Source organism: Eretmochelys imbricata, chromosome 6 (genome assembly GCF_965152235.1).
Source record: "Eretmochelys imbricata isolate rEreImb1 chromosome 6, rEreImb1.hap1, whole genome shotgun sequence".
Lineage (NCBI taxonomy): Eukaryota > Metazoa > Chordata > Testudines > Cheloniidae > Eretmochelys > Eretmochelys imbricata.
The window spans coordinates 8,917,765-8,930,837 of record NC_135577.1 but is presented as its reverse complement, the minus strand read 5'-3'; the positions used below and the strand labels follow the sequence as shown (position 1 = coordinate 8,930,837).

Genomic DNA, 13,073 nt, shown 5'->3' with positions numbered 1-13,073 from the left:
CAGGGCTCTGCAGCACTCCCTCTGGCTGGGGTTGTGTCACACAGACACAGGATCCATCCCTTCCTCCCCATACCTTTGTGGGCAAAGTGCAGGAGCATGACAAGCTTCTGGAAGAGCGGGTTGTGCTTGGCTTCCCGCGGGCCCTTGATGTTGTCACCGGCGGGGGGTGGGGGTGGGGGGGGACACCTGAGGTGTGCAGGGCCCGGCACAATGAGCGGGGGGCAGGGGCAGCTGCTTCAGTGCCAGCACCGAGGCCAGAACACGGCATCTGTATGGGGCACCTGCCCTCCCCATGGCACTGGGCAGTGATATGGGTGTGAGCTCCTGAAACACACAAACACACTACAGCCACGTCTGAGCTCCTGTAACGCTCATGAACACACCGCCCTCCCCTAACTCACACACAATTGTCGTCTAACACACACATTACAGGGGACCACACCCCAGGCTGTGATCCCCTGTAAGTAACACACACACCAACATCACACAGCCTAACAACAAACACAGCACACTACACAGTCACCTTGTGATCTGTAAAACACTCAAGTTACACAGCCTTCCTGTACCACTCAGACCCACAGACAGCCTGGGGGTTGATCTCCTCAGATGCACACACCAACCTCACACAGCCAATCAACAACCACAGCCCGACCCGTGTGTTACTGTGACACTCCCACGCTGCACAGCCTGGCCGAGGCCCTCTTGTACCCACTAGTCCCCGCTCCCAGAGCCGAGGGAGTCCGGGTTCCCAGCTACCATAGCACAGCGGGGCCCCGCGCACAGCCAAGGGGCGGGGATTGGGCTGCCCCCTTACGGGCTCCTGCCGCCCGGGGACCAGGTGCCGCGAGCGCCCCCAGCGGCAGGACTCGGGACCCAGGCGTCCGGGGGCTGGGCAGGAAGGTCTCTGAGCTGGGGCCTCCCCCGGCTGCTGGAGCTGGCGGCGCAGGCGCGGGGCCGGCCGGGAAGGGAGACACCAGCGCGGGGCGGGAGGTCGCTGCCCCGGCGGAGGAAGCGGCCCGGGCCGGAGCCGAGCCCGGCGATGGCTGCAGCGGGGCCGGCGCAGGTAGGACGCGGGGCGGGGACTCCCCGGCCGGGCACTGGCTGGTCCCGGCTGGGGCCGAGGGGGGCCGGGACCGGGTCCCTCCCGCGCTAGTGACCCCGGGGCTGGGGGCTGCCGCACTCGGAGCGCTGGGGCCGGGGAGCGGCGCTGGGGGCCCCGGGCCGGGCGGACACGCGGAGCCGGGCCGAGGAGCCCCGAGGCGGCCGAGCCGGGGGCGGGAGCGGGGCCGAGCACAGGCCTGGGGCGGAGGCGGGGACTCCGGCCGGGGGAGGAGCCTGGTCCCTGCCCTGGGATTCGGGCCCTTCCCAGCGCCCCGCCCCAGAGCCCCGTGGGGAGCCGAGGGCGACTCCTGTCCCCGGCCAGCAGGGCCCGAGTCCCCGGGGGGCTGTGCGGGGGGGTCTGCCTGGGTCACAGCTGCTGGGCTGGGGGTTCCCCGGGAGCCGCTGCCCTAGAACCCGCGTCCCCTGCTGAGAGCCCGGGCTGGGGCTGGCGCGGAGGGTGCTGAGTGTGTAACGCTTGTGCCAGCAGCTGCGGGTGGCGTTTGAGGACGTGGCTCTGTATTTCACCCGGGAGGAGTGGGAGCTCTTATCCCGGCCAGAGAAGCAGCTGTACCAGGACCAGATGCTGAGGAATTACCGGGCCCTCGTTTCCTTGGGTAAGGACCAATTTATCTCTACTCATATCTGTCAAATGTCTGTGTTCCCTTGATGCCACCCCTGGCATGTGCCACCCTATGGCTGAGTAGTGTCAAATGACAGCCTCTTTCAGTTTGGTTTCCTGTTGAAGAACTCAAGGCTGCAGAGCCTGGGGCTAGTCTTAGTGTACCTTGTTTACTTACCTCAGTCCTGGCACAGGGCTGGTTGCAAAGAGCTCATGAGCAAATAAGACTAATAAGGCAGGAAGAAAACAGCTCCCCACCTCCCCAGAAAGAATGAACATCATAATCTTAACCGTACATTTGAACAATTCTTGCACGCTAAGCAAAAAATGGTAGGTCTGTATAACAGTGACACCTGCCAGGACTCAGTCCCAAAGCAAATTGAGAAGGATCATAGACGTTGCTGCTTCAGAGTACGAACTCAACTTGCCTGGCGGGAGACAGGACGAAATCTCCTCTAAGGAAGTTTAATTTCTTTATTCTCCTGCTTGAGATCTCTTGCGCTTTCCTCTCAAGCAGTGACTGAAATTGGGGCCTCATCGCACCAAGTGCTGCACAGACAAACACTGACTGAGATCGGAGCCCTACTGTGCTGGGCTGCACCGACATATAAATGAGTCCCTACCCGCAAAACTTTAGTAATAAAACTGATTAATTCCCCCCAAACAGGCTATTCAGGTTCCACACCAGACTTAATCCACCAGATAGAGGTAGGGGAGGCAGAGCTCTGGATTCGGGATGCTGAGGACTCCAGGGAAAGCTCCGGGCCAGAGAGCCCATTCCGAGGTGAGTCGTAATAATCCAATCCCTTCTGATTTACGCACCTGCTAGTGGACGGCTCCTTAATGTAGAAGGCAAAGGCAGAGTGAAATCCGCTGCTGAAGAACTGAAGGGGACAAATGGAGGCTGGGAATTAGGGGCCAGTATTTATTCTGGAGGGGAAGGAGTTACTGGGCTGGAGGCAGGAATCACTGGGGGAGTTTCCTGGGATAGGCAGGAAGCCAGGCTGGATGGGCACAATGATTGATATCTATGAATCCTAGAAATTATAGACATGTAGGATTAGAAGGGACCTCAGTAGGTCATCTAGTCCAGTCCTCTTTACTAGAGACAGGACTACGTATTATCTAGTCCAGATGTTTGTCTAACCTGCTCTTAAAAGCCTCCCATTATGGAGATTCCACAACCATCCCAGGTAATTTGTTCCAGTGCTTAACTACACTTAGAGTTTGGAAGTTTTTCCTAATATCTACCCTAAATCTACCCTGCTGCAATTTAAGCCCATTACTTCTTGTCCTGGCCTCAGTGAATAAGGAGAACAATTTATCACCCTCTACTTTGTAACAACCTTTTATGTACTTAAAGAATCTTGTTAAGCCCCCCTCAGTCTTTCCTTCGCCAGACTAAACAAATCCAATTTTTCAATTTTTCCTCGTAGGTCATGTTTTCTAGATCTTTAATCATTCTCATTGCTCTCCTCTGACCCCGTCCAGTTTGTCTACATCCTTTCTGAAGTGCGGGGCCCAGAACTGGACACAGTAGTCCAGTTGAGACCTTACCCGTGCTGAGAGGAGTAGAAGAATTACTTCTCACATCTTGCTTGCAACACTCCTACTAATACATCCCAGAATGATATTTGCTTTTTTTCTTTTCAACAGTATTACATTGACTCATATTTAATTTGTGATCCACTGTAACCCCAGATGGTTTTCTGCAGTACTCCTTCCTAAGCTGTCATTTCAATTCTGACCATTTCTCCAGTTTGTCAAGATCACTTTAAATTCTAATCCTGTCCTTTAATGCGCTTGCAACCCCACCCAACTTTAAAAATCGTTCATAAGAATATTAAGTTGGTTAGACATAGAATCATAGAATCATAGAATATCAGGGTTGGAAGGGACCTCAGGAGGTCATCTAGTCCAACCTCCTGCTCAAAGCAGGACCAATCCCCAATTTTTGCCCCATATCCGTGAATGGCTCCCTCAAGGATTGAGCTCACAACCCTGGGTTCAGCAGACCAAAGCTTAAACCACTGAGCTATCCCTCCCCCCCACATCCCTCCCCCCCACATTTGTTCTTGACAAATCCATGCAGACTGTTACTTATTACTTTATTTCCTTCTAGGTCAGGGGGTCTCAAACTATGTGGCCCATGGGGCTCCAGCAGTTTTGGGGCTGGGTCTCTCCCTTGGCCCCACCTGCCACCTCCCGGGTGTGTTCCCCCCCCACCCCCCTCTGGCAACTTAAAATGGCCCGGGGCCCCAGCAGTGCAGCAGAGCTGAGCAGTGTCTGCCTGCTCACTCCACGCATCTGCCAGCCCCCACTAAGCACGTTAAGTTGGTGGAGGGCATCCACAGTACCATGGCTACCATTGACTCTCGGAATGGTGCACTTTGGGTAGCTATCCCACAGTTCCCGCAGTCTCTGCCGCCCATTAGCATTCTGGGTTAAGCTCCCAATGCCTGATGGGGCAAAAACATTGTTGCGGGTGGTTTTGGGTGCATGTCGTCAGTCACCCCTCCCTCCGTGAAAGCAATGGCAATAATTGTTTCGCGCCTTTTTTCTGCAGCAGACGGTGCAATAGGATTGATAGCTGTCCTCGTAAATGGTGTATGGCTCCACCAGTTCCGCTACAACTCTGCTCTCCTGTGAGCTGGAGGCTTCTGCCTCAGGCTGCTCTCCCAGATGGCAGCACAACGCGGTCGCGCCTACCCCTTGCTCCCATGGCTCATGAAGCCTGGACAGTAGTAAGGAACATTTCAACTATAGGCTGAGCAAGGTGGTTTTGGGTACATGTCGTCATTCTCCCCTCCCTCCATGAAAGCAACAGCAAACAATTGTTTTGCGCCTTTTTTCCTGAATTACCTGGGCAGACGCCATAGCACGCAGAGCCTGTTCAGTTCACCGCTGCAGTTGTGACCATTGTAAACACCTCGCACATTATCCTGCAGTATGTGCAGAATCTGCAGAACCAGGTGAGGAAGCAATGACAGTGCGATGATGATAGTGATGAGGACATGGACTCAGATGTTCCTGGAAGCACAGGATGTGGCAATTGGGAGATCATGGTGCTGTTGGGCCAGGTTCATGCTGTGGAACGCTGATTCTGGGCCTGGGAAACAGGCAGACTGGTGGGACTGTATAGTGTTGCAGGTATGGGATGATTCCCAGTGGCTGTGAAACTTTTGCATGTGTAATGCCACCTTCCTTGAACTCTGTAAATTGCTATTCCCTGCCCTGAAGTGCAAAGATACCAAAATGAGAGCAGCCCTCACAGTTGAGAAACGAGTGGCGATAGCCCTGTGGAAGCTTGCAACGCCTGACAGCTACCCATCAGTCGGGAATCAATTTGGAGTGGGCAAATCTACTGTGGGGGCTGCTGTGATGCAAGTAGCCAATGCAATCACTGACCTGCTGCTATCAAGGGTAGTGACTCTGGGAAACGCGCAGGTCATTGTGGATGGCTTTGCTGCGATGGGGTTCCCTAACTATGGTGGGGAAATAGACAGAACACATATCACTATCTTGGCACCAGACCACCAGGGCAGCCACTATGTAAATCGCAAGGGGTACTTCTCAATGGTACTGCAAGCACTGGTGGATCACAAAGGACGTTTCACCGACATAGACATGGAATGGCTGGGAAAGATGCATGACGTTTGTGTCTTCAGGAACTCTGGTCTGTTTGAACAGCTGCAGGTAGGAACTTCCTTCCCAGACCAGAAAATTACTGTTGGGGATGTTGAAATGCCTATCGTTATCCTCGGGGACCCAGCCTACCCCTTAATGCCATGGCTCATGAAGCCGTACACAGGCACCCCGGACAGTAGTCAGGAGCCGTTCAACTATAGGTTGAGCAAGTGCAGAATGGTAGTAGAATGTGCATTTGGACATTTAAAAGCTCGCTGGCGCAGTTTACTGACTCGGTTAGACCTTGGCAAAACCAGTATTCCCATTGTTATTGTTTCTTGCCGTGTGCTCCACATTGTCTGTGAGAGTAAGGGGGAGACGTTTATGGCGGGGTGGGAGGTCGAGGTAAATCGCCTGGTGGCCAGTTTCACGCAGCCAGACACCAGGGTGATTAGAAGAGCACAGCTGGGCGTGCTCTTGCTGCCTTTCCCGTGTCAGATCCACCAGACAGCGGAGCAGTTTGCTCCCCCATTAGCTTGAGCATGGCGTCCTGCCTGCTCTCATCGCGCGCCTCCCTCCTCTCATCGCATTCATTGAACACTTTCCGGGACTCTGCCATTGTTTGTTTCCGTGCATTCAGCTGGGCTCTGTCAGCGCGGGAGGACTGCCTAAGCTCTGAACACATATTGTCCTGAATGCATCTTTTTTCGCCTTCTAATCTGGGACAGCCTCTGGGACGGAGATGATAGGGGGAGCATGGAAACATTTGCACCTGCGGGAGGAGAAAAAGGGAGAGTAGAATTTTAAAAGATACCAAAGGGGAGACTCTTTCTCAGTGAAACATGCAATTCATGGTACATTTAAAAGGAGAGCCTGCGGTTTCTGTGCGGATGCGCAACACGACCCGCCTCCACCACCACCACGTGGCTCTGATCAGGGCTGAGCCCTTTAAGCCAAACGCGAACAGCCCAGCGTGAGCAGACTTTTCCAGTAGCACTACTGGCCACGAATGCATCCCAATTCTTCAGGGCAAAGGAATCATTAAACACACTTTCTTTTAAACCCTGTTTCGTATTTACAAAGGTACACCAGAAGTGCCTTCTCTGGCATCATAGTGCCGGAGCCCGCCTTGGGAGGGGGTGGAGGGTATTGGCTCCAGGGTGAGGAACAGTTCCTGGCTGCCGGGGGGAATGGATTCACCGCTTGCTGCCTGTGCACTGCCCTCTTCTTCCTCCACAAAATCATCCTCCCTGCTCTGTGAGACCCCCATTGCAGGTGTCCACGGACAGTGGTGGGGTAGTGGTAGCATCCCCTCCCCAGATTTGCATGCATCTCATCATAGTTGCGGCATGTATGGGGCTGTGACCCCAAGTGACCGTTCGCCTCTTTTGGTAGGCTTGCCTGAGCTCTGTAATTTTCACAGGGCAGTGTTGTGTGTCCCTGGAGTAGCCTCTGTCCATCATGCCCTGGGAGATTTTCTCATATATGTTGGCGTTCTGATTTTTGAACAGAGTTCTGCCTGCACAGATTCTTCTCCCCATACTGCGATGAGATCCAGTCCAGTACCTCCCGGAGCTGGAGCTCATTTGCGCATCTGGGACTGCATGGTCACCTGTCTGTGCTGGTGAGCTGTGCATGGTCACTGATGAGCTCACCATGCTGCTCAAACAGGAAATTAAATTCAAAAGTTCCCGGGACTTTTCCTGACTACCTGGCTAGTGCATCTGAGTTGAAACTGTTGTCCAGAGCGGTCACAGTGGAGCATTCTGGGATAGCTCCCGGAGGCCAATACTGTAGAATTGTGTCCACAGTACCCCAAATTTGAACCAGTGATGTTGATTTTACCATACTCCCCTTGCCAGGGAGGAGTACAGAAATTGATTTTAAGAGCCCTTTAAGTCGACAAAACGGGGTTCATTGTGTGGACGGATTTCGTTTTAATTCAACCTAATGCATTTAAATTCAACATAATCATGTACTGTGGACCAGGCCCAAGTAATTCATAACTATTTCCTTTCCTATTTTAGGCTCAGATCCTACCCCATTGACACTGGTGTTCACTATGTTAGTTGACTGATTACTGCTAACTTTTTTTGGTGAAAACGAAACAAAAGAGGCATTTAACAGTTTGGCCATTGCTGCTTTTTCTCTTATTTTCTCTCCCTCTTCATTTAGTTATGGGCCTAGCCTGCCCGTCGTCTTCCTCTTGTTTCCCTTGTATTTATAAAATGCTTTCTTGTTCCTCTTTATATCCCTAGCTAGTTTAGCTTTTTGTTTTGCCTTGGCTTTTCTAATTTTGTCCCTACATGCTTGTGGTGCTTTTTTGTTTGTTTGTTTGTTTTTAAATATTCATCCTTTGTAACTTGACTTAGTCATACAAGAAGTTGTCAAAGTTCCTTCCCCACTCTGAACTCTAGGGTACAGATGTGGGGACCTGCATGAAAACCCCCTAAGCTCATTTTTACCAACTTAGGTTAAAACTTCCCCAAGGTACCAATTATTTTACCTTTTGCCCTTGGACTTTATTGCTGCCACCACCAAGCGTCTAACAAATATATATAACAGGGAAAGAGCCCGCTTGGAAACGTCTTTCCCCCCAAAACCCTACACCCCCTTTTCTGGGGAAGGCTTGATAAAAATCCTCACCAATTTGCATAGGTGAACACAGACCCAAACCCTTAGATCTTAAGAACAATGAAAAAGCAATCAGATTCTTAAAAGAAGAATTTTAATAGAAGAAAAAATAAAAGAATGATCTCTGTAAAATCAGGATAGTAAATACCTTACAGGGTAATCAGATTCCAAACATAGAGAATCCCTCTAGGCAAAACCTTAAGTTACAAAAAGACACAAAAACAGGAATATCCATTCCATTCAGCACAGCTTATTTTATCAGCCATTTAAACAAAACAAAATCTAACGCATATCTAGCTAGATTACTTATTAAGTTCTAAGACTCCATTCCTGTTCTGTTCCCGGCAAAAGCATCACACAGGCCGCGAGAACCTTTGTTTCTCCCCCCCCTCCAGCTTTGAAAGTATCTTGTCTCCTCATTGGTCATTTTGGTCAGGTGACAGCGAGATTATCCTAGCTTCTTAACCCTTTACAGGTGAAATGGTTTTTCCTCTGGCCAGGAGAGATTTTAAAGGTGTTTACCCTTCCCTTTATATTTATGACAGAAGTAGAAACTCTCTTTTTTTTGAGTTTCAAGTCATTGAAGATCTCCTGGTTAAGCCAGAGAATCTTATTATCATACTTCCTCTCTTTCCTACTCATTGGATATCTGTGACCTAGGATGGGACCTAAAAATGATGGGACCTCAAAGCTGTGAAAGAGAAGTGGATCGGAGATGGGGAGGTGATGAAGTTGGAAGAGGGTGGGATAGTGATATGGGACAATGTGTGGAGGGGGAAGTTTTGAGGGGTGCTGAGGGAAAGAGAGAGGTCTCTGTGGTGGGGAAGCATATGGGAACTGCATTTACCTAGTGGGTAGGACATTGCAGTAGGATTCAGAAGATCTTGGTTCAGTTCTAGAAGCGAGTCACTACAGCTCCAGCATGCCTCAGGTTCCCCAGCTGTGTAATGGAGAGGGCACTGGGGCTGTGAGGATAAAATCCATCTGTGCGTGTCAGTGGATCTGGCACTGGGGGTCAGACAAGCACCTGGGTAGAAAGACACACCTGCCGGTCCATAGACCACAACACCACCTTCTAGGCTTCCCACATCTCAGAAAATCATACCAAGCCGGGGTGCCCAAGAGATTTTTCAAATGGGCTTAATGCCTGCCTCTCCTGACTCAGGCTGTACGTGTTGGTGCCCTAAGGCCCTTGGCACCTGGATCCAGAAATACTTCAGATGGGGACAAAAACCTGCTTGCAGCCTGGGAGAGCATCCCAGAGTCACTGGCCCTTGGCAGAGAAGGCGCTGTCCTCTCAAGGCTCCCACCTCACCCCCTCTCTGCTGCTTCACTTCGCACATGACCTCTCAGGCTGGAGAAACCTGCCCCAGGAAATCAGGAGAAAGTTGGGCGTGACTCAGGGCGGGGCAGGATCAGTCACGTGTGATGAGTGTGAGGTTACACCACATGGAGGACGCCATTTTCTAGAGCAGGTCTCCGGCACTTCCAGCGCTTCATTGTAATCCTCTAAAACTGCCCCACGTTCCAGGCAGCTGCTGCTGGGCATGTTTGGTAGCCAGACGAAATCGTCCTTCAGGCCACAGCTTGGAGTACCCTGGTGTATAGGCTGGGTGTGAGGGAGAGGGGGTGGAATGGCCTTTGTCACATCCCCTCTCCTCCTGCTCTCTCAGTGGCACGAAATCGTTCTTACTTACATTGCTTCGTTGTCCATGCTTATCCCAGCCCTCAGCCTGAACGCAGTCTGTGACTGTCTGTAGCTCAAAGGCCTGCCAGGTAGCAGCCATTCACCCCTTCCAGCTCAGCAGTGTCACTGATTGGGTTGTAAAACAAGACACGGTTTTCTGATTGCATCACACAAACCCTGAGTGACTTCCCACCCCCTCAACCCACTTCCCACCCCCAAAAAACCCCCTACCCTTTTGAGGGTTTTAGTTTAGTTTTAGTTTTGCACAAAGAGTGAAACGTCAGGCAGAGAGTAAATGACTGCTTTAGAAGGAATTCCTTGAGAAGGACTCACTCCCCGCAGGAATAAACTGTGTAGTTCTAAGCAGCTTTAGACCGGTCTCACTGCATCCACATGAGCTAGTTTCGAACCAATATGGTTAAAACAGCGCAAACACTGTGGAACAGGCCTCATGGTATAAAACAGGAGAATGTTAAGAACCAGCCACATGTAAATAGAAACCTCTGATTGAAATATAACCAAAATCAATTTGAAACAAACCCTGGACCCTCTTTTTTAGCACTTAGAGCACCTAGTTCTGGATAAGGGCCCTGTTGTGCCTGGCGCTGTCTGTATCCTGGGCAAGCTACAGTTTAATCATCAAAGAAAACCCAAGAGGTGCACGGCGCACGAGGGAGCAGGCGCTAGGCGCTGCACAAACAACATAGGGTAGAACCACCCTGAGTCAGGCTGCAAATTTGTCATGGCATTTTGTATAAAAAATTACAGAAAATTTAGTAAAAGTCACAGATCACTAAACTTCCTGTGACTGCTCCTTGATTTTTAACAAAACCTGCCCTCCTCCTCGCCATGGGGCACCCACCCAGCACTTCCCCCAGTGCTGCAAGCCTGGCCGCAGCTTGGTGCAGAGGGGTTGGTGCGGGCTAGAGAGGATCAGAGTGGCAAGGCCATTCACTGTAGTTTAGCTTGCCTCCCCTACCATTATCAGTGGGGGGCGAGGGCAAATCTGAGTGGCGCTGTAACCCCGCAGACCAGGTCTCAGTACCCAGAGAGAGGTGTTAGGTCCAACCCTGTGAGACAGGAGCCACCATTGCAGGGTGAGGCACCCATCCAAAAAACAGTCACGGACAAATGGTGAAATCGCTCCATCTGTGACATTTTCCATCCTTGACAAACCTGTAGCCTTAACCGTGAGCTCTCTCCAGCAGGGCTCGGGATCCTGGTGGGGACGTGGACACAGTCTGAATGTGGGGAAAGTGCGGTAGGGAAGCAGGATTCCACATCCCACAGAGGGATCCATGCACAGGACGCAGTCCATCCCCGGGGTAAACTCAGCCAGAGACCAGATGTGACTACACACCAGAGACTCCCCATGGGCCAGCGTCCCCACCACTGCACCGACTGCACCAAGAGGTTCAGCAACCCGTCCGCGCTGAACCAGCACCAGCGCACGCACACCAGGGAGTCGCTGCACCGCTGCGCTGACTGCGGCAAGGCCTTTGCACGGCGCTCACACCTGAGAAGACACCAGCACGCACACACTGGGGAGCGGCCGCATCGCTGTGCCCACTGTGGTAAGGGATTCCGCTGTGCTTCCACCCTGACACTGCACCAGCGAACGCACACCGGGGAGCAGCCGCACCGCTGCGCCGACTGCGGCAAGGGCTTTGCAGAGAGCTCAAAGCTGAGAATACACCAGCGCACACACACCGGGGAGCGGCCGTACCGCTGTGCTGACTGCGGCAAGGGCTTTGCACAGAGCTCAACCCTAAGAATACACCAGCGCACGCACACTGGGGAGCGGCCACATCGCTGTGCTGACTGCGGCAAGGCCTTTGCACGGAGCTCACACCTGAGAACACACCAGCGCACACACAGCGGGGAGCGGCCGCACCGCTGTGCTGACTGCGGCAAGGGCTTTGCAGAGAGCTCAAAGCTGAGAATACATCAGCGCACACACACTGGGGAGCGGCCGTACCACTGTGCTGACTGCGGGAAGGGCTTTGCACAGAGCTCAGCCATGAGAACACACCAGCGCACACACACTGGGGAGCGGCCGTACCGCTGTGCTGACTGCGGGAAGGGCTTTGCAGACGGCTCAAGCCTGAAAACACACCAGCGCACGCACTCCGGGGAGCGGCCGCACCGTTGTGCCCGGTGTGGTAAGGGATTCCGCAGTGCTTCCACCCTGACACTGCACCAGCGAACGCACACCGGGGAGTGGCCGCATCGCTGTGCTGACTGCGGGAAGGGCTTTGCACGGCGCTCAGAGCTGAGCAGACACCAGCGCACGCACACCGGGGAGCGGCCGCACCGCTGTGCTGACTGCGGAAAGGGCTTTGCGGAGACATCAACCCTGAGAACACACCAGCGCACGCACACCGGGGAGCGGCCATATCGCTGCGCTGACTGTGGCAAGGATTTTGCACAGAGTTCAACCCTGAGAACACACCAGCGCACGCACCGGGGAGCAGCCGAACCACTGTGATGATTCTGGTAAGAACGTGAAAAAGACCAATCCACCCACCCGGCACCAGTGCACGCCCACTGGGGGGAGGACATTCCGACGCGCTGGCTGCAGCAAGAGCTTTGCACGGGCCGCCTCCTTGCAATCACATTGGTTCTTTCACAGCTGAGAGCAGCAGTACAGCTGTGCTGACTGGGGCAAGCACTTTGCTAGAGTGGCCAACCTCACCCGGCACCCGGTCACGCACACCAGTGCCCCTCTGCCACCACCAGGGCCTGAGGGGCTTCTGGCAGCCCGTGGGCCTGACGCAGTGCCAGCAGATCCAGACCAGGGAGTGGTCCTGTCCCCATGATGCCCAGCAGAGAGACTGGGGGGCAGGGGAGGGGATTTGGCTGAGCAAGTGTGGGGAAGAGCAGACAGGTGGAGGGAGTTTAGAGCAGATGATCACAGCCTACTGCATTAGGGAGCCCTCCCCCTCATGTAGGTGGGATCCGGCCATGTCTCTCTTTCTGTCCTACACTCACGCGCTCATTTCACTGGGCTGTAGCCAGGATAACCCCTTCTCTCTCTCTCTCTCTCCTCCTGTCTAGATGGGACCCAGCCAGGAACTTCCCCCCCACATCTAGCTCTGTTCCAGCCAGCGGGTGACTCTTGGGTGACATCTAGAGGTGGGATTTGCAGTCTTCCCTCAGCATGAATTGGGCTGAGGGGCGGGGCCGGGCAGGACAGCCCAGTGTGTGTGATTGAAAGAAGACTCAGGAACTGCTCATGCCGTCTACTTTAAATAGGAATGTGATGAAGAACTACGTCCCTAATGTGTAACAAAGGTCTGTCTAACCAGGTGTTTCTTTGCTATTAAAAAAGCTGATTCATCCACACGGCAGGTGGAAAAGCCAATGTAAAGTGCAACCAATCGAAGTGTTCCAGGGCCTAACTGC

General features: G+C 53.0%; 1 protein-coding gene across 2 annotated transcripts; it reads left to right on the top strand.

Annotated features, from left to right (window-relative positions):
* The first annotated feature begins 921 nt into the window (after window positions 1-921).
* On the top strand, window positions 922-13,030 carry LOC144267036 (uncharacterized). 2 transcript variants are annotated; one of them, XM_077820679.1, is made up of 5 exons: window positions 922-1,063; window positions 1,589-1,715; window positions 2,388-2,504; window positions 10,874-12,164; window positions 12,726-13,030. In XM_077820679.1, the coding sequence occupies exons 1-4, from the start codon at window positions 1,040-1,042 to the stop codon at window positions 12,154-12,156; spliced, it is 1,551 nt and encodes a 516-aa protein (XP_077676805.1). In that variant the 5' UTR covers window positions 922-1,039; the 3' UTR covers window positions 12,157-12,164; window positions 12,726-13,030. The 2 variants fall into 2 exon arrangements, with proteins under 2 accessions (XP_077676805.1, XP_077676804.1); XM_077820678.1 differs by having other exon boundaries at window positions 926-1,063; window positions 1,586-1,715.
* Window positions 13,031-13,073: the final 43 nt, after the last annotated feature.

Bases quoted from the DNA above. Each gene is read 5' to 3' on its own strand.
- LOC144267036 (XM_077820678.1), top strand. From the start codon at position 1,040: ATGGCTGCAGCGGGGCCGGCGCAG. The intron at 1,716-2,387 runs GTAAGGACCAAT...CCCCCCAAACAG, and splicing joins CCGGGCCCTCGTTTCCTTGG to GCTATTCAGGTTCCACACCA. The intron at 2,505-10,873 runs GTGAGTCGTAAT...AGCTCTCTCCAG, and splicing joins GCCAGAGAGCCCATTCCGAG to CAGGGCTCGGGATCCTGGTG.